At 40.4% G+C, this 24,817-nt stretch overlaps 1 protein-coding gene across 7 annotated transcripts in view; it reads left to right on the top strand.

The window, feature by feature from the left end:
- Positions 1-24,817, top strand: part of LOC131685859 (inverted formin-2) — a 231,775-nt gene that overhangs the window by 152,199 nt on the left and 54,759 nt on the right. For all 7 annotated transcript variants that reach the window (XM_058969866.1, XM_058969863.1, XM_058969869.1 and 4 more), the window contains 2 exons: positions 21,705-21,964; positions 22,239-22,398. In XM_058969866.1, the coding sequence (XP_058825849.1) occupies positions 21,749-21,964; positions 22,239-22,398 (376 nt within the window). In that variant the 5' untranslated portion in view covers positions 21,705-21,748. The remainder of the gene's footprint in view (positions 1-21,704; positions 21,965-22,238; positions 22,399-24,817) is intronic.

Here is a 24,817-nt window from a genome sequence, read left to right on the forward strand (position 1 = left end):
ATCTTATTGTAGACCTTGAACTTTCCGCACGACAATTGTCGCTTCGTGCATCAAATGCGTCAAATAAAACATTTGAAGGAAAATCTCTATTACCTGCTTGAGCGTTGTTCAACTCGTGTGCGTATCTTCGCTACTGGCGATTTGGTCAGTAGTTTTATTCCTTTTATTAACACCCTAGTGAAAGTCAAGATGCCGACTTCCAGTTACCATAAAATAGCGAAAACCATCATCAATATGGGTATCATTTGAAAGGGGATGGTCAGTGGACATCAGTAATTAATGCTTAACGCCATTTCGGAATCCTAAATGGCGACTTATGGTCACCACAAAACAATGAAAACCATCATCCATATGGGAGTCATTTGAAAGGGGGTGGCCAGTAGACATCAGAAATCGATGAGTTAACTGATTTGGAAATGGCCACTTCCAGTTATAGCGAGACAATAAAAATCATCATCAATATGGGCGTCATTTGAATGGGGATGTTCAATAGACATCGGAAATTTATGATTACGGCATTTTGAAATCGAAGATGGCTACTTCCGGTTACCAGAAAATATAAAGAAGTAGCATCAATATGGTTGTCATTTGAAAGGGGTGATCAGTAGACATCGGTAATTGGTGATTAACGCCACTTCCAAAATACTTACGATTACCAGATGACAAACAATGAAAATAAAGATTGTGATTTTGCTAGGGGTGGCAGTGACGATGATTAATGAAAAAAATGGATAAATGTTTTTAAAAATCTGTACTAAATAGGTATTAATACGTATGTGTACTATGTTTTATATTCAAATTGTGCTCCAGTGAAGACCCAATTTTATCAGCCCCCGCTTCTGTCTGCCCCTGATGTTGTCAGCTTTTTGACCCGATTTGGTCAGTCGCGTATGAAAATAAGTTTGATAGACGCTAGCGGACAAACGAACGAATCAAGTCAAATTCGGGTAAATCCTTTCTTGAGTTTTTTTTCTCATCTTAAAATACAAAAATAGAAAAATCAACTCTTTTTTAAATTTTGCATTAGAAGACCTCCTCCCTCGAGAGAAAAATTATTCTAAATGCAACGGGTTTGTCTTTTTTCCTTGAGTAATATCCAGTTAAGTATTCAGTTATTAAATTACATATTTCAACATACAGTTACGAACGAAATAATAAAACCGATCTCGATGCACCACTGTTAATATTTATTTTTGGGCTACTAACCACTACGTTATGATTGAGATGATGTCATCTAGCAGTGGACACTAGCAATTATGTGCCAATAAGCGTTACTGACTTCGTTATCTGATCAGAATATCGTTAGTTTCCAAATTTTTACAGTTTAAATGCTCTTGCAAGTACAATCAACACCGAAAATTGCACTAAAAACCTATTTTAGTAAATTTGTAGCATGCTAAAAGAAGAAAAATGGCTTGAAGAAAGAGGGACAAATATTGGTAAAAGAACTGGTTTACGAGGAATAATCGCAGTGAGATATTGTTTTCAACTTCTAGAAACACCGACAACATGTTTTCAATGCTCATCGTCATGTAGGGTTCCAACCAGATTATTGTGAAGAAATTTTTGAAAAAAATTGGAACGGGACTTTACAGTTTAAAACCAAAGTTTCGTGAAATTTTAAACAGAGACATCTTTCAGGTGAAAATGGACATTTTTGATTGAATTTTCACAATGAACTGGGCTTGGGGACAGAACAAATTCTTGAGCTTTTTTTTCATTACATCATATCTAACAAAAACGTCAAACGGAGAAAATCGCGTGCAAAAATTTCCTTGCCACTTTTAAATTTATTTAACAGTTAAAGCACACAGAAGGCTATTAATTGTACTATCCTCTGCATTTACTCATTGCAGGATCATATAAGCATATTACATGTTTTTCGCGAAGATTATAGGGAGATAATTGATAACTATTATTTTATTACACTTTGCCGATCACTTTTGCTATTATGCTCTTTTACATATGTGGTCTTGGCAACACCGTTTGTAGATGGCACATTTTACTGTGATGTTTTGAGAGACGGGCTTGTAGTTGTGATATATTTCATGTGCTGTATTGCAACCGAGAGTGGAGATATAAGGTTTGGCATTGGAAAAAACATACTAACTACAGTCGACTTGGAGAAACACCACAACGCAAAACATCACATCTACAAAATATTAACAAAGCTTTGGTATACTATCTGTGACGTTTTGACTTAAGATTAAATTAACATATGAAGAGTTATCATTTTTCTCGATTATTTGTGGAGGATAAAGAGTCAATGCTTAGCTTTTATTTGGCATAATAAACTCGGTTTGTTTACATTTGTAGATATTACATTTTGAATAAACGGTATAGAAATAATGAATGGGATTTAGGGTTCCAACTAAATTATTGTAAAGATATTTTTGAAAAAAATTGGAACGGGACTCATAGAGTCCTTTTTCGATGAAATAAGCATTTTATGTACGACTTTATGCGAAAATTTAACATGACTATTTTCATTGATATCTTCCCTCTTGAACACCCTTAGTTCTCCATACAAAATTTGGGTTTAAAATGCGAAGCCACGCTCCAATTTATTTTCAAAAATTTCTTCCTGGTACCCTAAACTTTTACCATTTTTCTTTTCGTTCTGCTCCCCGATCTTGTGTGGAACAGTGTAATCGCAGTGAGATATTGTTTGCAACTTGCAGAAAGACGGACCACATGTTTTCAATGGTCGTCGTGATTCGAAACCACATGTAGCGGCTAGGCGTCCACGGAAACTACCGCTGTTAATGATACTCATTTAAAACGACTCTCCATTCAGAATACAGTCAAACAATTATCGAAGATCAGAGATAATCAGTATAACCCAAAACTCTCCAGAGGGACTTGTGGAGCATTGAAAATTGTGAAAATTGAAAATCAGTAAAATAAATGTTTTTAAAGTGTCAGTTTATGCAAGATAATGAACCGAAGAATACCGCACGTACCGTTAAGAAGTGGTAGGATGACCATAACATCTACGTAAGTGGCTTGTTCAATTTTTCTATTCTTATTCCAAATAAAAACTTGTGATAGATCATTAAAAAAATCAATTGACCCTGAAAAATTACGAAATAAAATAGAATAATGAAGAAATATCCTAGAAGTGTGGTCCGCCTTAATGATTTTTAATGGTTTTCACTGTTCAGTAGCAACCGAAGGTCGCCATCTTGGTTTTCAAAATAGCGTTTACCATTATTTTCCGATGACTACTGACCACCCCTCTCACATGACTCACATTTTACTGAAAAGTAAAATACTGACGATTTTTTTCTTTTTTTTTAAACCGTGGGTCGCCATCTTGGATTTCAAAATGAACGTCATTTTCGTCAATTTCCGATGTCTACTCCCTTTCAAATGACACCCATGTTAGAGATTCTCATTGATTTGTGCTAAATAATTTCGGAAACCATTCTTCGGATAAAAATGAAATATTTCTCATTTCAGGGAAAGGTTTTTTAATCACTTAAATTGGTTTTGCTCTTAATAAAACGTATACCGTTTTTTCTCTCAATCTCTCATTTTATATATAACTTTCCAGTATTGTATAACAAGTGATCATTGGAAGTGATTGTATATCTCAGACAACGACAAAAACGATAATAGAAAGTACAATATATGCTTCAACCCTAAACAGTGGCGTAGCCAAGGGGGGGTTTTGGGGGTTCAAACCCCCTCCAAACCAAAATATTTGAATTGAAGAAAAAAAGTTTGATGCTGACTAGTTTATTTAAATATTCAAATAATAATTTTGGAAGTTTATTATCTGTTCATTACATTGAGAACCTAATGTTTTAAATGTTATGGGGACTTTTTGTAAATTGTGAGAAAGGGATCTTGTAACTAATATTTTAGTGAGGATCCTATAGTTGATAAATCATGTAAATATCAAGCAAAATAGCCTAACGAAAACGCCTACATAGTATCTGATGAAAAATGGCGTTTTACGCTTGTCTTTAACAGGTCCCCGATCAGAACATCATAACAGAAAGCTATCAAATTTATATCTCACGTTGATATTTATAACTCTCTGTGTTATCTTGATGATATACCGATCAGGAATGCAAGAAAACTTATATCAAGAATATATCTTCTGGTGCTATAATTGGATTAATAATATGATATTACGCATACAACGATGATGTTACAGTAAGTTATATATTCTTTCACAATTATCTTTGAATGCTAATGATTACACAAATGACAGTCTATTTGCTTATACACTGAAGTCTCTTTTTATGCGTCGTAATTAAACTTTTTAAAGCGAATTTTCGAAGTTTTTGATTTGGATTTTCAAAATTCCGCGTATTGAGTATAGACATGTTTTAGATGCAAGTGGTTGGAGAACTTGTCAGTGAGGTGTTTGATTAACTTACTTGGTTGCAGTTGGATTAAGGGATAACATTGCCTATTTTCTGAGACACTCGTCTGATACATTACTTCAAGTAGGAGGTAGTATGTTGCAGTCCAGATGAAATAAAGAAACGCGAATTGAAATCAAAAAGCATTTTAAAATTAGTTTTTATGGCTTAGTCAAATGAGTATATAATTATTTTCCTCTAATCTATTCTGCATATTGCGAAAACGAATTTTCAGGTCACAAAAGACTGTCTGATATATTATACTGATCTCCAAAATTTTCGTAGTGTATTTTGAGGATCTTGATAAAACTTTCAGTGCGATTTCTCCAATTTATGCGGGTTTTTATGAACACTCAAACCTTATGCAGCTTGTGGGTTTCTAGTTTGTGCGTTTTTTTTGAACGTCTAAACAATCGCGATTTTTTTATTTTATCCTCCACATAAAAAGTGTTTGAGCTTACTTGAGTATTATAACGTTTCATGCCCCGTAAAATAAGTTTGATATTTAATGGTTGAACTGATAAGTGATTTGAATGCATTTAGATAATCTTTGAAATATCTAAAAATTTTAATACAAAAATATTGTTAATTTCCTCCTTAAAATTTAATCAAATTTGGAAAAAAATGTGTAACAGAAAAAACATGAAATATTCAAGAATCCGTCCCATCAAAGAAACATCAACAATTTCTCGAATTTTCTCATACATCTGTTATATTCGCAGTTGATAGATATAACTTCTGTGAAAGATTTGCATTTCTAGCAATTTATTAGGTGCGAGATAATTGTACTGGTTTGTTTAGTCTTTCCCATATCAAAAATGTCAAAAAGAGACTTATTTTGAAACCTTAAAACTCATTTGTAGCTTTGAATCTTCGAGGAATCCTAAATAAGATCGCCGTAATCGCCGTAAAATAATGTACGTAAAATATCCGCTTAATGTTACCATAATGCATCGAAATTATTTTTAAAAACCGTGTAAAACACGTTAACGTACAAGAGATGCGCCAAAGCGCACTATTTAGAATCTAAAAATAGCCCCTCTTTCCTAATCTGAAAAGATATTATAAAGCTATTCAGTCTATCGTCATATAGGCAGCTGTATTAGTGAGTAAAACTGAATAAAAACAAAGCGTATGACACCAGGAAAACAAACAGCACTTAGGCTTGGGCAAAGTTCAATGTGTGCGTTCTGGAAACGTCTTCTGCATCTATAATCGTTTTGTCCTTGACGGATGCGTGGAATATTATGCTAACATTAAACATCAGTCGAAAACAACGTCGTTGGTTCATGTAGGAAACTTCCCCATCAAACTCAGAATACCCTGGTTCAAGGCGACAATATCGACAAATAATAATCTGCGTGTCATATATTCACAATAAACAATCAGCCAGAACAGGTATGCAATCATTTGGCAATGCTTTACAAAGCTTTTGCTGCATGAAGCTTTTTGCTCCAAAGCAAAAAGCGCCCTAATGTATGCTTTATTTTTCTCGTATTCTATTTTTAGACGTGCACGCTAAAATCGTTGATATTGTACAATAAGTAATACAAGCTATGTTGGGGTCTTTTAAGCTATCTCAAGTTGTTATGTTCGTGTTATTTTGCTATCAACATTTGTTATAAATGTGATATCAGTAGAGAATTTTTTGTTAGAATTTTTGTTATTTTAACACCTAACGGATTCTACTTTATAACAAAATTTGATAGGAAATATTTCGTAACAAAATATCAGCATGAGTTATATTTGTGTTATTTCCTTCTGGTCGGGTCAGAATCGGTTTTTATGTGCATTTGATTTTTTTGGGTTATCACTTATATAAAGTGTCACCAGCTAAGATTGGTAATTAAAAAAAAATTAAAATTTGTCGCGTTTTTCACTATTTATGATGTACATTTGGGTATCGAATTGAATGGCGCCAAGATTCCACAATTTGGAAACCATCAGCTTTTGGAGGTTTAGTATTTAGCAGCATAACTTTGTTGATTAATTTTTCCAGTTGGATGCATTACTAATTCAAATCAAATTTAGTTCGAGACTTAATCTCTTCAGCAAAGTTTTCAAGAATGTTATTGCAAACAGCTTGGTTGAAGGTATGAATGCAACCCATATTTGTGCATTATAGGCCATATTGCACAACGAATTCCCCTACTACTAGGCGGCAACAAATAATCTGGGAGAACACCTTGTAGATGACGTTTACTATCCTAGTATGCAAAAGTGACTTCAACGCCACTTTGGTCAAATTTAACTTTTTCGTATTTTTAAGTTCACTACGAAAATTCGCATCGTTCAGTGCAAACGACTTCAAATAAAAATAAAAAAACAACCTGTTGAAATGCGAAAAACGAAGTGGCGAAAGTAAGCTTTTACCCGCACCATGCAAGATTTGAAAATTGATTTCCTGAAAAACATACACGATGGTATTTACGTCACCTTTGCATACAAGGGCAGTTCAGTAACGTGATTAATTGGTAATTAGTTGCGAAACTCCCGCTTAACACCATTTTTATAGATGGGATATTCTACTCTCTACATCCTATACTTCGGTAAAATCCTTCCAGATCTTCAAAAGAACCCAGTGGAGTGCTCTAGCCAATTTCTCTACTTTGTGTTTGAGTAGCTCACATTACCGTCCTATTTTTTCATGAATCTTTGGTAGATCCGGAATCTGTCGTCGACTGCACGCGCCTCCAAGCTGATTCTTGCAATACTCTTGTCGTCTACAGCTTCGCTATTTAGGTGTTCGTCATAATATACTTATCAATCGTGAGAATTTCTGCACATTATTTATAAGGTGTACAGACTATCCTGTGCGATAACCGGTTTATACAATGCCCCCGTCCTATCAGAATGTTTATGTCACCGATGACGAGCTTAACATTCCACCATATGCAGCTATCATAGACATGCTCCAGCTGCGCATAAAATGCATCTTTCTCGGTTTCGTGAGGTTAGCGCACATTGATAATGCTCTAGTCGAAGAAATGGCCTTTGATCCACACTACACACATCCTTTCGCTGATCGCCTGCCACTTGATCACGCGTTGGCGCATTTTGCCCAGCTCTTGTGCCGTCGCTCGATCCCCGCATTTCCACACCTTCTGCCCCGTCTAGCAAAGCTCCTACAATGCTACGGTTTCGAAGTTGCGAGTTTTCAGCTCATCCTTTTCTCCTTGATTGTTAGTAAAGTGGTGTTTTTGTGCCACTCGTTGAACTTGACGTAACCTGTCTCGTGGTCCGCCACCCAACATAACTGACATTTACGACAGGTATTTAATTCTACCTACGGTAGGGTTATAGCGCCCATGCCCGCTCACACCATCCCATTTCGCTGTTACTGCAGAACACGGTAGTACCCAGTCGATCGCGGCCTACAGATTAAATGTCATCAATAGACCCGCCAACATTTTTGAAAAATCTATAATTTTCGTCAAAACCCCCTCCAAACCAAATTACTGGCTACGCCACTGACCCTAAAACATATTTTTTTCACCTCGGCCTTTTATTTCAAACCGCCAACTAAGTTTGGTGGAACTGCCCTCATCTATATATGAATTTGGCTCAAATCTAATGCATTCCGATCGGAGGAGCCACTATCAGTGGGTTTCTGTCAAACGAATCTGTGACACAGTGAAGATTCCCTCTCGAGAGGATTGGTTGTCTGGCTATATGGAAAGACAACAACAAATGCAAGTGGTCTGTTACACTGATGCTTCCCTGATGGAGGGACGTGCTGGTGCTGGTGTCTACTGTCGTGGAATGAAAGTGGAACAATCTCACTCACTAGGTGGATGATGTACTGTATTCCAAGCAGAAATCTTTACGATTATGTGCGGGGTACAATCGGCCCTTCAACTGAGTTTGTCCGGCAGAGTTATAAACTTCTGCTCCGATAGTCAGGCTGCAATCAAGACCCTTAGCTCAGACAAATCACGGTCCAAGCTAGTGATCGCGTACCGAACCCAAATCGACGAACTAAGCATTGTCAACACTATCTACCTTGTCTGGTTGCCCGTACATCCCGGTATTACTGGAAATGAATGGGCTGACGAATTGGCCAGGGCAGATTCAGCGATTGACTTCGTAGGTCCTGAACCCGCCCTACCAATTTCGATAAGTTCGTCCGAACACCGCAATTATTGAAGAAATCTACAAACGTGTCGCCAAACAAAGGCGTTTCTAGAACAACCGTGCCCAGTGATTTCGAAAAATCTCCTACATTTTTTGAAGCTCCACTGTGGCATGCTGATCAGGGCTTTAACCGGCCACTGCGAACTCAATTATCACATGGCAACTATTCAGCGCGCTGAGTTTTTTCCATGCGATCTTTGTGAATCCGACTACGGAACCTCATATCATCTGATATGCAACTGTCCAGCAGTATCGCAATTGTGATTTCGAGTTTTCGGCCGTCCTTATATAGACGAAACCATGTTTGGACGACTGAAACTCAGAGACATACTAAAGTTTTTTATCCAATATGGTAAAGAGCTTTAGGCCTATTCGCAGGCAAGTTGAACTACTTGTGAGTTTAACGTACCTGTTGTTTATTTCTGTTTTGTGCTGTTATTTTTCCCACCCTTCCAATTCTACTTCCCCACACCTCCTTGTCCTTTCCTTCCGCTCAGGTAATGATGAAAACACACGGCAAGGCACAAATCCCCGACTATGTATGGGGAACGTGCCATTTGAGCCAATATATTCTGATAGCAATATGTACGAAAGTCGCACGCGATCAGTTTCCTATAATTCGACACGAGCAATTTGAACTCCGAATAGCCGGCCATTGGGAGTATTGCTTCTTATTAACACTTCAATGATTATTTCCAAAGTTTCCAGTTCAAAGCAAGCGTACAAAAAGTATAAAAGATATCCCAAATTAATATAAAAATTCACTACGAAATGTTAATGACAAGTTGGCATCTCCACTCTCCCTACCAGACACGTCTCCATGGATTAAATGCCAAATTGCAAACGACATGCGTCATAATTATAATAAACACAACGACAAGGGCTTTTGATCCATCGGCGGTCCAGAAGAAGAATGGATGGGAGAAGAGCAATACTGGCAAAGACCGGCTACCATATACTTTGTGAATTTTATTTTTTCAGAAACGATTCAAACTCTATCGAAGCACATAGTCTAAAGATTCCTTGATCAAGACACTTGAGGATCCGACTTCTCGACCACCTCAGAAACGTCGACGCGAGGATGGTCCTGATCCGAGCAGTATTCTTGTCGGTGGTCGAAAGTTAGTCGATAATAGCAACATTATCACGGTTCCACCTCCCAAGCCGTTGCTCTGGTTGTATTTTTCCCGCTTTCATCCCAGCGCTAGCAAGGATACTGTCGAAAAAATGCCCAAATTGCAACGACGAGATAAAGGTTATTCCGCTTGTTAAAAAAGGCATAGACGCCAGTGCTCTGAACTTAATATCCTTTAAAGTTGGAGTTCACCCAAAGTACCGTGATGCAGCTCTTAACCCTGACACATGGCCACAAGGTATATTTGGTGCCCACCCATTGATTTTCCTCCGCCTTCAGAAGTCGTATGTGCTCCGCTAATCTAGCCCGGTCCATCAACCCTACAGAGGACTCCGCAACGATTGGCAATGCCACTATACCAAGCTACACCGCCATTGTGAAGGAGTGATCGCAAACTGGGACGCAACGCAGTTGGTACTATGGAAACCCTCGATCCTCCCGCTACAGTCGAGCCCTTGCCGTCAGTGTTCAGCAGTCGTCCCGGTCCTGTATGTGTGGGTGGAGAAGGGGTCTTCCAAGCCGCCCTTATCAAGTACTATACAAATTTTAGCGATACAGCGGTTGAAGCGATTTACGCTTCTAGTTCATAGTCTCGACGTCAGCTACCACCATCCCGTTCCTGCTCTCCGCATCGCATCATCGGGGTTTAACGCACACTGGGACGCACCGCAGTTGGCACCATAGAATCCCTCGACCCCCCCCGCCACAATCGAGCAATTGAAGCCAGCGATCATCAGTCGTCCCGGTCCTGTGTGTGGGATGAGTGAAAGGATCTTCCAACCCGCCACAAATGGCAAGTATACATCTGATCCGAACACTTCAAGCGCTGATGTATTCTTCGCTTCCAGTAATTTGCCTTTTGCTCCGACAGCTTGTGACCAGATCTCAATCATTTCTCTCGCCGACGCGGTTCGTCGCATTCTGGGGTACGACGCAGTTGATTCACTCTCTGCTGAACCTGATCCGTCATCCAATAACATCGAGATTTACTACCAGAATGTTGGTGGTTTAAATTCATCAACGGACAGCTATTTGCTCGCGACCACGGGCTGCTGCTATGACGTCATCGTCTTAACCGAAACGTGGCTCGACTACCGTACTCTATCTCGCCAGGTGTTTGGTTCGACATTCGATGTCTTCCGCTGTGACCGCAATGCCCTTAACAGCCAAAAGACATCAGGTGGTGGTGTGCTTATCGCCATTCGCGATGGTATAAAAGCCCGAGTAATCAACGATGACCGGTGGGCGAGCTCCGAGCAAGTGTGGATATCAATAAAAATTGCCGGTCGCAATCTGTTCCTGTGGGTTGTGTATTTTCCACCTGACAGAACGCGAGATTCCAGCCTGATCGATGTACATCTTTCCTCCGTTTCTTTCATCACTTCGATCGCCGCCCCGTCTGATGATATAGTTATACTGGGCGACTTCAACTTACCTGGCTTGACGCGGTGCCAGGCAAGTAATGGATTTCTACGATTGGATATCGAAAAATCTTCGCTTATCAACAATGCCAGTTGTCGACGTCGAGCGTCAACTGAAAGAAGCCTAAGTCGTTCTGAAAGTATGTGAACGAAAAGCGAAAAGAATCCAGTTTACCATCTTATATGACGTTTAATGGAGTTTTGGCCATCGACACTAAGGAAATTTTCCAACTGTTCTCCGACAAATTTTCAAGCGTTTTTTTTGCTGCCATTCTTATAGCAAATTCTAAACTGAAAGCATCTAGTTCCCCGAGGCCAGATGGCGTTCCCTCGATTTTTGTCAAAAAATGCATCAGCGGGCTTCTCGAACCACTTCGGCGAGTCTTCGAGCTATCACTTACTACGGGAATATTCCCTTCCTGCTGGAAAGCAGATCACATGTTTCGAGTTCATAAAAAGGAAACAAATCGTACATTGATAACTATCGAGGAATATCGTGTTTAAGTGCCGTATCGAAATTATTCGAGCTGGTTGTTTTAGACCCTATTTTCTTTCACTGCAAACACTACATTGCAGACGACCAACACGGTTTTTTGTCTAAACGATCAACAAGGACCAACCTGCTCTCGTTCACATTATATGTACTCGATGGATTCGCTGACGGATTGCAAACTGATGCTATTTATATGGATCTATCTGCAGCATTCGACAAAATCAACCATGATATCGCATTAGCGAAGCTGGACAAACTTGATATTCATGGACAACTTCTGCGCTGGTTTCGTTCCTAGCTCGATGGAAGGTAACTCCAAATCAGCATTAAGGACTGTCTATCTGCACCATTCTTCGCTACATCCGGCATCCCACAAGGAAGCCATCTCGGTCCAGTAATATTCCTGCTCTACTTTAATGACTTCAGTACCACATTACAAGGACCCCTTCCTTTCGCCGAAGACATGAAAATTTTTCGACAATTACGGGATAAAACCGATGCCGAGCTTCTTCAGAGGGAATTGGAGAGCTTTAGTACGTGGTGTGATCTAAACAGAATGGTTTTAAACCCGAGTAAATGCTCAATCGTTAAGTTCACGCGGAAACGCCATCCGACTCAGTTTAACTACCATCTCTTCGACTCGAGCATTCAAAGACACTCTCACATCAAGGATCTCGGAGTCATCATCACTAACGTTCAAACCACATACGTCATACATCGTAGATAAGGCATCAAGACAGTTTGGGTTCATCTTCCGAATAGCGAAAAACTTCTAGGACGTATACTGTCTTAAATCGCTTTATTGCGCGTTGGTTTTCTCAACGTTGGAATATTGTTCTGCTGTTTGGAATCCGTACTACCAGAACGGGATTGACAGTATCCAGGCTGTCCAACGTCGGTTCATACATTTCGCCCTTCGACATCACCCATTACGAAACAGATTCGAACTGCCGAGCTATGAAAACCGTTGCCAGTTGATACATCTTGATACACTCAGCACTCGGAGGGACTGCTCTTGAGCCCTGTTCGTCTTGGACTTACTCTCTGCCAGAGTGGATAGTTTAACGTGCCAAAAGTTACTGTTACCGATACGATTTTTAGCCTAAACCATTCGATATCTCTTAATACAAAGTTAATATCTTCACAAAAAGTGTCCATTAGTAATCTACGAATTACGTTAACAGAAATATGAAAAATAGTAGTATAGCATTTGAATGAAATTCCACCGATTCCAACAACAGTGCAGTCTAGTAAAAAACCACATTAAACACAATCCAAAAGAAAAGATTGATCTTGACGTCTATTAGCTCAATTTGCTCCCGCTTGCTACCTATCCTCCGGCAGCCACCCTGAGCGACCTTCCTTGACTTCGAAGGTGCGTGACGCTGATCGACACAGCGATCAACGCCATGCCACGTACCAACTCTCCTATTGCTCGTAGATGGAGAAGCAGAGTGCGACAAACGTAAGAAACAACCACGATCTTTGCAATGACAGATATTTACAACAAGAAGCTGCTTTCGGTCACACCCAGCCATGGGCCATTTTATGTGTAGGTGTTAAAATAATCTTGTTACAAAATTGTAGGCAGCGTTAGTCACACTAGTTGCTGCTGTTGGCGGTACTTGTACATCGGCATGTACTACCACACCACGGACAGGCGAATTTCGTCGGACAGAAATATATTTGTACAGTTTGTGTTCGTCAGGTTACTGTCGTGTAGGCAATTGAATGGAATTTACCTCGGAGAACAATCACTGTTGAATGATGGAGATTGCTCTCTGTCTGATGCGCGGCCTTGACACATTCCGGCTCTCGATGCATTCAAATAACTTTAATCTCAAAACGTATCCGTATTACAGTAGCACTTTCAACTTCAACTGTGAGGAATCAATTGGCGATGACAGATCCGTCTGCAGGTTTGATGATCCATAAAGTATCACATTTCCACCATTTATTATATCCACAGCAATAAACTATTATTTATGAAGCAGCTCAAGCTCACTTAAAATATTTATCGATCACTTTTCACGATCCCGGGCAGTGAACCATTAGTGTACAGTAATAAACTGCATTACCCTCTCCTGCGCGCCATAACCCTCCCAGAAATGAGTCATTAATTGAAAGATGATGGCGTTCCGGACTGACACCAGCAGAGCGCCTTCCGCGCCCCTTTAAATTCTATACGAGCCAACCAACCGATCAGTGTTGCATGTCACGCCTGGCTTCCGACACGATTTGTAGCATATTATGGAATGGCAGGAAGAATCACTCGCTGAATCAGTTAGGTTTGATGCTTCTTTTGTATTTGTCTTTCTTCGTGGCAGGCATGACGGCCCACATGGTGTGGATAAGTTGATCGTTAATTTCTTCATAGTTGCAGAGTGAACAAATATATGTTCAAAGTTAGTGTTTACCCTCTTTTCGTTCTGCCTAAACGGTGCAAACAAACAGAAAAAATAATGGTGTCTGGGCATTAGACATACCTAATACATTATTTAATTGTACCAAGTTATTGTCAGAAAGTTTCACCATCTAATCATTTTAAGATCCTAAAGTACATTGGAGACCAATAAAAATTATTCAGTTACACAACAAAAGTCCTGACTGCGCCAACGTTTACTGAATATGGTATTTACCCACATGTAGCAGAAGAAGGATATTAAAAACCTCGAAAAGACTCATTTCAAACGAGCAAGAATCAATCAAACATCAGACATAGAGAAAACTTCTATAGCATTGCACTTCTTTAGACTGCAAAAAGATCAGCTACCCTACGCAAAATTCACTGGCTATCAGCTTTCCATAATCAATATCGCCTCAGCTATAGCCACTCGCATGGACCATAATTTCCCAATGACAAAGCTGATCGCCAATTAGGTGTACGCAGCCTTTAAGTGTGTGTGATTACTGGCAAGTAAAACGGCGAACATCTCCGAATGGTACGATTGCGCTACTGGGCTGAGGACGTTATGACAACCCATAATTGCATGCGAAATAAGAATATGACAGAGTAGGGCAAAAAAGAGATACCCATCAGCAATGTATATAGAATCTAGAATCGTGCGAGGGCTCACGTTGGATGCTGCCGTCGTTTCCTTCGAACCACAGCTGTGCTTCTTTTTAGCTCCACTATTTCTCTCCGCAGGTGGCGCTCGCAAAAAGGGATTGAATTACTCAATTCATTTTTATTTATTATTATTAGTTGTTGCCGCCGTTTCTGCTGCCGGTGCTTTATTAAAAGTTTCCAATGCGCGATTTATTACTTTTTTTCCCCACACGCAGTTATTGGCTGTCATTGTGCCCATTCAAACATTTAGTCGAACATTAATGAAACGATCACGCTGCGGCTCTTTGCCGTAATGGAATTGACACGATTTTCCGGACTCCCTTCCACTTTGTTGGTTCGCTTGCAGCTGCCACGGCTCACAGTGGCGGGTCTTCAAACAAAAGTCGGACAAAACCTCTAATGTTATCTAATTTTAGCTGAAAATCACAATTTAAGCTAATTTTGAGGAGCTGAGCTCATTTTTGATGTCGAAAGTTGAAAAATATCAAATGCATTTTTCCATACAGTGTCATTGAACCTTTCTTATAACTATGATCCCGTTTTCATGATAGATTTTACGTTACTGTTCACCAATGACAGCAATATCATAAAAAATGAAGAACACAAATTTAAACCCATTGTATAACATGTTGGTTTACTGTATATTGTTTAACTATTTTACACAAAACACCATGCACCTCCATATCAGCAACATAGCTTCAAAATCTCCTTAAACCTTTTTGCGCACCTAGGCGCAGAACGAGACCATGATATTCGAAAAGTAGAGGTTATTTCCCATAGAATGTATTCTATGTGACCGTTCCGAAATGATTCCGAAATTTGTACAGAATACATTAGTGAAAAAAGTATTTGTGATCTGACCACCTCAAACATATTTTAACTAAAAAGTTATAGTTCCAAGCAAATTTACCAAACTTGTTTTACCCACTAATTAAGTTCTTTCATTCCTCTACACAATGAAACTAGTTGTGCTAAAATCGGACCAAAATCAAAAGAGCAACATGCATTTAAAGTGAACAGAGGTTTGGTGGTTTCGGAAATGAAAATCATTAAAAAGTCTGGACTTTGCAACGTTTACACTCATGTTAAAAATTGTGTTCTTATCCAATGATCATAAAATTTTGAATATACGTCATTCAATACATGAGAAATTCAGGAAAAATATAAAACATCAATATTTCAAAAATAAATTTTTGAGGTTTTGGCCAGCCTCCAGCCACTGTGCGGCTTGACGGCGAGTCACATCCATCCAGTTCACAGTTGAAAAGAGCGATGGCAACACGGTGACCTTGGATGGGCGCGAATCTGAACGCGTTTTGCGCACACATTTCATGGGCGCATCAAGTGAACCTTTGTTCCTAAATGGCACCTCAGTTGATTTAGCACGAGACACAGATTGATCAAGAGTTATGTTCGCTGTAATAACTCTTCAATCTAATCAAGTCTAGCGGCAAGCGATAAACGGTCCATTAGCCGCGAAACGATATTGTTAACAAGTTTTGCGTAAGTGCGCAGCAGTATGTTACCACCCTTGGGGATTACAAAGTGGATCAATTAATCGGATCGTACTTACAGTCCGTCAATTTACGAACCTTGCGTAATGCCACTTTGATTGAGCTTAATCTCTTCCAATAAACGAACATGCGCAGCTGTGAGCCTGGTGACCGTCTCGTCGGATCGTTGGAACCCGTCATCGAGGGAAATATTTCCGTAAACTCGGATGGGGGAGTGGCAGATACGAGCTTCAAGGCACTACTTGCCGGCTGGTTCGAAACAGAACAGTACATTTGTGCAAATATTTTGATTGTACATTCCACAGAAGATGCTAATTTTGCTGAATTGATGGCAGGCAGGGTGTTTTGTTGAGCAAGTCTTACCATATGGTAAAGAGGGGTAGAGTTTAACTCAAACCCATGCAATTTTTTGATTCTTGAAATCCGAACCAACGAGCGGATTTTGTTTTTTACAGAAACCCTTATTTAAGAACGATCCAAATTCTATCGAAGTACATAGTCTGCATTCGAAATTATTCCTAGCATTTCGAAAGCCTTGAACCTAGAATTAAAGATTCCTTGATCATGACTCTCGACAATCCTTGACCTGAACTCAAGGTTTCTTTATCCTAGAACACAAAGATACTCGATCCTAGAATCAATACGTTCAGAAATCTTTGATTCAGGAATTCGACGGTTCTTCATCCTGGAATACCATTGACTGTGAAACTAAAGAATCCTTAATCCTGAAAATCCAACATTCTTGATACAAAACCTCAATGATACGATTGCTTTGATCCTGATACTCAGCGATCTTTTATCCGGGCAACTGGATCCATTATCTTCGTTTCTGGTATTTGTATCTTTCATTTTTGATCCTTGATTCTGGAACCAACATTCCTCAATCTTGATCCTGAAACGAGGATCCTTGATCCTGGAATCAGGATAATTGATCCCTACTCTTAGAACAATAACAAGTCCTGAATCCAGCATTCTTGTCCCTGGAACCTAAATCGATCTATGAGCTTGGAACTAGGATCCTCGACCCTTGCTCCTTGATCCTTGCTCCTTGATCCTTGCTCCTTGATCCTTGCTCCTTGATCCTTGCTCCTTGATCCTTGCTCCTTGATCCTTGCTCCTTGATCCTTGCTCTTTGATCCTTGCTCCTTGATCCTTGCTCCTTGCTCCTTGATCCTTGCTCCTTGATCCTTGCTCCTTGATCCTTGCTCCTTGATCCTTGATCCTTGCTCCTTGATCCTTGCTCCTTGATCCTTGCTCCTTGATCCTTGCTCCTTGATCCTTGATCCTTGATCCTTGCTCCTTGATCCTTGCTCCTTGATCCTTGCACCTTGATCATTGCTCCTTGATCATTGCTCTTTGATCCTTGCTCCTTGATCCTTGATACTTGCTCCTTGATCCTTGCTCCTTGATCCTTGCTCCTTGATCCTTGCTCCTTGTTCCTTGATCCTTGCTCCTTGATCCTTACTCCTGGATCTTTGCTCTTTGATCCTTGCTCCTTAATCCTGACTGTCGGAAACGTAGATAAAAAATATATATATTTCTCAGCATATCTACCGCATAACGAGCCATCTCCTTCTGATGATTTCAAAAGCGTTGTATCATATTATAGCAGAAATGGGATTCCGCTCATTATCGGCAGTGATGAACATAAAATTCTCTCGAAATCGAATGATTTTCAGATAAACTCCTTAAAAACCAGAGATGGTGTTTGAGTGACGGACGAAAAATATGTTCTTAATTGTCTCTTCGACACACACACTTTCCAGGTTGTATCGATCCGGAGCTGAACAATGTTCACAGATCTCATTTTGGTGATTCGGACTCGTGCTAGCACGCACATTAGCTTCCACTGAACCGGTCAAGTGGGAAGTTGACAGCTTTGCTCCATACAAATCACCCGGAAAAGATGGAATACTTCCCGTGCTACTGCAAAAGGGATTTCATATTCTTAAACATGTCTTGAAAAAGGTTATGCTTTCCAGTATGGCTACCGGGTATATCTCGAAAGCATGGCGAGAAATAACTGTTAGATTTATTCCCAAAGGGGGGCGCTCAAGCTATGAAGAAGCCAAGAGTTTTAGGCCTATCAGCGTAAGTTCTTTTCTTCTGAAAGCTTTGGAACGGATAATCGATCATCACATCAGGAATGTTAGTTTAGTTGAATATCCACTGCACAAAATGCAACATGCATATCAGTGTGGGAAATCCACGATCACTCTGCTTCACGATGTTGCCATCTCGCTCAAGCAATCTAGCTTGGGTGTATTCCTAGATATTGAGGGTGCTTTTGACAATGTATCCCTCCAATCTATTCTGGAAGCAACGCACAGGCATGGGATACCTGCATGTATCTCGGGTTGGATAAACGCAATGCTTTGTAACCGCATACTTTGCTCGTCACTGCGACAAGCGGAGATACGGAAGTTGAGTATTTGCAGTTGTCCTCAGGGTGGCGTTCTGTCACCTTTGTTATGGAACTTGATAGCCGACGGCTTGTTGAAGAAACTCAATGAGCTTGGATTTCCAACCTACGGGTTTGCTGACGATTACCAAATACTAATTACTGGATTTTGCATCGGAACAATCTTTGATTTAATGCAACAGGCAAGAAGCGAATAACACTCGGGGTTCGTCCCTTGCAGTTCTTTGATTCTGAGCTACTGTGTGCAGTTCAAGTCAAATACGTTGGAGTTATATTGGATTCCAAACTGAATTGGTCTGCTCACATTGAGTTGAGAGTCAAGAAAGCGTGCATGGCCTTCGGGCAGTGTAGACTTTTGGAAAGACCTGGGGTCTCAAACCTAAATACATCTATAGGATTTACACGACAATTGTACGTCCAATACTGTCATACGGATGCCTTATGTGGTGGCGAGGGGAGAGGTGATGACAGTCCAGTCAAAGCTAAACCATCTGCAAAGAATGGCGCTTAAACAAGAAGCACTAGCATGTGCATACAAACTGCAGGTTACTGGGCTTTGGAACAGTAACCATGTTGATCTTACTACCAGTCATACACGATGGTGGTCACAAATGGTTACATGGGGTGAAAATATTCTTGATCCCAGCGATATTACACTCACATGTAGTTTTCCTTTCCTAGAACAACCGTGCCCCGTGATTTCGAAAAATCTCCTCTATTTTTCGAAGCTCCACTGCGACATGCTGACCAGGGCTTTAGCCGGCCAATGCAAACTCAATTATCACATTGCAACTATTCAGCGCGCTGAGTCTTTTTCATGTGATCTTTGTCAATCAGACTACGGAACCTCATATCATCTGATATGCAACTGTCCAGCGGTAGCACAATTGCGATTTCGAGTTTTCGACTGTCCTTATATAGACGAAACCATGTTTGGACGACTGAAACATTCGACTGACATTCGAAAGTTTCTTATCCAATGTGGTAAAGAGCTTTAGGCTTATTCGCAGGCAAGTTAAACTACTATTTGATCCTTGCTCCTTGATCCTTGCTCCTTGGTGCTTGCTCCTTGATGCTAGCTCCTTGCACCTTGGCCCTCGTTGATCCTGGAACTCAAAGATCCTTGTCTGTGGAACTGATGAATCTTTGGTTCGAGAATTCTGAGATTATGCTTGATTCTGGGAATAAAGGATCCTTTCCCCGAACTCAAAGATCCTTGACGCTAGAATTCAAGGGTCCTGGAACTCAAAGATCCTGGATTCTCAAGGATCTTCGATTCCTGAACTCATGATTGCTTGAACTCAAAGATGTTTAATAATGACTCATGAATCCTTGAACCAGGATCCCAAGTATCCCTTATCATGAAACTGGAAGTCCATATCAACATTTGAATAGGACTAATAAGATTTGTAAACAAACTTTTGTTTTGCTGATTTCTCCTAATTTGTTATCATTTCAACACAGAAAACATTTGAAATTGATTCTACCAAGGATAAAGATGTTGATTCATGTGTATTTTTCATGAAATTCAACTCGGTAGCGGAATAATGAGCGAAAAAAGTTTGTTTACAAAAGTATCATTAGCCCTTTTGAAGAATTACTATTGAAGTCTTGAAATTCGAGATCTATGAACTCAAAAATCTTTATCCTGGATCTCAAGAATCTTTTATAGTGGCACTTAAGCATCCTTGATCCTGAAACTCAAGTATCCTAGATGCTGGAACTTAACCCTTTAAAGCACAATGTTGTTTAAAATCAACATAGCGATAAACATCACAAAGTAATTGTAGTAACTTATTGAAGCTGTGAGATCCAAAATTTCAGAAAAAAATTATTTACCCCGTTCAAGAATGAACAAAAATCTGGGTTTCATGTTTCACACAATATATTGACGTAAAACTCTCAGTAGAAAGTAGGAAGTATTCATGATATCAGAATTTATTGCGGACAAATATTTTATTTGTCATCGTTTCTCAGTGGTTCTTCTCCAGAATTTGTATTCTTGATGACAATAAATTTTCAATCATTTTAGTACAAACGAATTGCGGTTCATTTTAACACCTTTTCTTGTGGCATGTAATGTTGTAAAGAGATCCGCGCGGAGCTTATATGCCATTCTGAAGATGTGTACTTCCAACAAATGGAACTTGTGTGCACTTTCATATTGCAAAGCTGCTGAATATTCCAGGCGAGCTTCTTTCGAGCTATCAAGATGTTATGTATTCGTACATGGAGCCAGAAGGGGTACTATCAGGAAACTCCTGTAGAATTAACAATGAATTTGTAAACATAAGAGAGTTTTTTATACTTAGATATTTGGTGCGATGAAGACAGCTTCTTTCTCCAAAACAAAAAGTTTACATGGCTAGGACAACTCTTTATCCAGTAAAAAAACTAGAAGCGAAGTATCTTAAACGAACGGCATCCCCTCCCAAAGACGTGTCAATTATTACATAGTCTCAAAACAGCAAACAAACAAACAATTTATTGATGTCATGTAGCGATTCAAGTCTCGAGAGCGCACAAGTGGAGATGGTGTGGTCATTGTTCACAAACGTAGTGTCTCTGATTGGCACAATCGAGAAAAAAAAATCACTTCACAGAGATGCGCTGCATTCCATTACATCACATTCGCACGCATCGAAGTTCCACAGTCTGAATTTTATCTAAACGCCAGCCCTGTCAATAAAAACGATGTCAAGTGGCCAAGATCGCAAAGCGTGCCTACAATGCGATGTCGTGAGTTGGCTGTGATGATAGTGGTTGCGGAGCGGTGGTATCCTACCCACCGTCCGAGTGCGCGAATGAATGAATCTTATTGCACCTCGAACTACACGGCCCTCCTCAGCGTATCTCTACGTGTCCAATGATTTATTTATGTTCCATTGACTCCTGACCAGTCAGTCAGTGATATTACCCTGTTGTAGATCACGCCGTTCGATTAGGGTTTTGTTTGGCCCCCGGTGGTATGCCACCCTTTCCCTACACACTCATCATTGGGCTTGTTAAAAAGATATCATTCATTTGACTATATGTATGCTACCCCGGGCCAGCCGAGCCGAGCTGTCTGACAAGCTGAACGACTGTTTGTTTTTCTAGCTCTAATGTTTTTGTTTTCGCTTTCCTTTCACTCCCACAGATTTCTGAAAAACGAACGCGATTCACGAGAAGGACGCCAGCACCATGACGAACGACAGCGGCAACAAGACCGGGAAAATGGACTCACGCATCGGCCTGGAGTATATCGTTGAGAATAACGACTACGTCAACAAGCTGGGCCTTGCCCTGGACACTAGCAATGCGACGGTGAAGAAGCAAGTGTTTGAACTGCTGTCGGCGCTGTGTGCCTACAGTTCGAACGGATACAAGCGGGCGATCGAAACACTGGAACACTACAAGGTAAATTTCGCATGTTCATACTAATCAAATTTCCCGCGGGCTTTCTTCCAACAATCGACCTTGACGCCAAACCCTAACACTCTTTCTGCTTGCCTGCATGCTTCCATCTCGATGACTGTTGATTTGTGCTTAATCAAGTCAATAATTTAATTATTTCGTTATTTTCTCTCCCTCTTCTTCTATGCGATATCGTCGATGCCGGACCTAACCCACATCAACCTGCGCGAAATTGGTTTGGGAAACTGAAAAAACGGTTGGAAATCGCCGTCTGCAGAACATCAAAGGCGAACGCTATCGACTTAATATAGTTGTCGTGGAGCTAGACAAAACAACCTCAGTCGAGTATCAGATTGCGTTATTAGCGTTTATAAATTGTGTTATAATATCGGCAGCCACGCTGCAGGATCGGATTCGAATGCGAAATGAATTTATAGGTGAGTATTGGGTTTCTCGGTGGTGGAATTGAAGCGCGGATGTTGGGGTTCAGATTTTTGAGACAAAGACCAAACAACCAGTGATTGGATTCTCGATGACGAACACATTGAAATGTGTTGTTATTACACAAAATTTCTATGCCGCTGAATAGTGCAGATTTGAACAAAATGGTCCTTATTTTCATTAAAAAATAGCACTACTTGCAGAGTTTCTTAGTTACAGTTTTATGATACTCTGGAAGCCGTTCTTTATTCTTAGATTGCCCTTTTTTATTGTGACGTGTTAAGTATTTCGACAATTTCCCACGGAAAACAAAAACATAGAATAAATCAAATAAAGATGAGAAACGAAGAGCGATCTACATATTTTGTAATTAAAAAAATCGAATATGTTCTTAGCATTTTGAACTTTGTGGTTTGGGAGAATTGATAAAAAAGATACTTTCGTCGTTTATTTTTTTCACATATTTACAATAGATGTTATATTCGTTCGCTGTTAATCTTATAAGAATAGGTTCCACGAAAATTTTCTTATATGATAGCATCAAGATGCCTCTTTACGTATAGTTTACTTAAAAGTGCAGTGGCGCAGTAGCGCGGGGGGAAGGAGACGAACCCCTCCTCCCCGAAATATTTTGAAGAAATTTGAAAAAAATAAATATGCTCAGCAAAAATATACCTAATATTTTAAATGGAATTCTCAAAGTTTCAAAAGTTATCTAGTGAGAATATATCCTTGTAGTGAAAATCGGCGGCACACCTCGACACCTACCTATCGGCCCGTTGTGGAGGCTAACTCAACTGTCGAGAACTACAACGAATAGATTGCGGCGAAGGGAGGAGCTGAATGGCTCCTGATATCGTGACAAAACTGGGAACTTATTGGTTCACGAAACGGATATCGGTACCGAGAGAAATTTCGCCACATTCTGTAATCCTTGACTGACGGCGAACATTGAGTGGAGAGCAGAGAAGCCAACGGTACCGGCAAACTACATTTTTTCGGTATATTTACATTCGCACAAGCCGTACAGCCCGCTACAGCGACGCATTACTACAGCTCTTGCCAGAACGGTAGCCAAACCGAGTACATTTTCCCGTACAGCAGTAGAATACATTTTTGTTTTGCTGCTGTACTCCGACTGCTCGGTGAGAGTGTGGCGTAGTAAAGTTTGTTCTCTCGCTTTGTACACTTTTCTCTACATAGTCAAAGGGCGTTAATGCCGGTCGTGGCGTAAACGAACCGCATTCATTGTCGTCGTTTGTGATTAAAAATATTGAATAGATTAAAAATATTTAAAAAGGTAAAATAAGGAAAGAGAAGCTGTACCGCTCGCGTTCTGTACTGGGGGCAGTATTTTTTGTCATGTTACTGCTTTGCTTACAGACTGCCGTACAGCGCTGGGCGTCCTGCAGTAGCGAACGACAGCAGCGTCGAAAGAGAAATGAGAATGTAGGCAGAAAAATTACAGCCGCAGAAAAGGTAGGCATTTTGCATCCTTGGTGGAGAGTGTGCGAGAAGTATCCCCATAGCGACCACCAGGCGATTCGCTACCGCATCGGCCAATGGAACCCTGCTGCAGAAGGACGGCCGGCAAGCTAAAGTGGAAGACGAAAGTCTTTAACAAAAACCTCTTTGTTGAGTCACTTTAGCGAACAACGGAATCAAGTACGTTGATGCGGCTGATCTAACAAGAAGAATTGTGACGACTTGTGACGTTACAATGCCACGAAAACTAGAGCCATGCAGTAGACGGCATGCAGCTTACTGGTGATCAGTAGCTCACGCTGTTTGTCTTAGAGCCAGAAGGCGGGCTCAGAGCGAAAGATCGGAGAGTGAGAGAGGACCGCAAACGACGTTTCGAGAAGCTAGGCACTCTTTAAAATGGGAGATCAAGCTTAGCAAGCCAGTGCTGAGAAATAGACGCCAATACCTGGGGGACACGTACTGAGTCGTCATGACAAATATGCCGGGGGAAACCGAAGATAATCATTGAGGGTCTCTTCCCGATGCACGATTCAACTACCTGGTCACATACACCGTACGGCGAAGAAGAAGGAGTTAACACAGCCGAGTGGCAAGCAACTAACGACGAGCTCAAAGAAGCGTCGATGTGACTAAAATCAAATAAAACCCCCGGTGCGGATGGAATACCAACCGTGGCGCTGAAAGCTGCGATCCTGGCATTTCCGGACATGTCCAGCGCGCTACTGCTGAAGTCTTTGATGGCAATTCCCCCGAAATGAGGAAGGTACAGAAGCTGATGTTGCTGCCAAAGTCAGGGAAGTAACCGGGCCATCCAGCCTCCTATAGACCAATGCCGCAGCGCCTTACAGAAGAATGAACCAGATCCTAAAGAGCTACTTCCAGAGTGGAATACTACTGTACCAGACGAACAAAGGGCAGAAGGTAATGCGA

Source organism: Topomyia yanbarensis, chromosome 2 (genome assembly GCF_030247195.1).
Source record: "Topomyia yanbarensis strain Yona2022 chromosome 2, ASM3024719v1, whole genome shotgun sequence".
Lineage (NCBI taxonomy): Eukaryota > Metazoa > Arthropoda > Insecta > Diptera > Culicidae > Topomyia > Topomyia yanbarensis.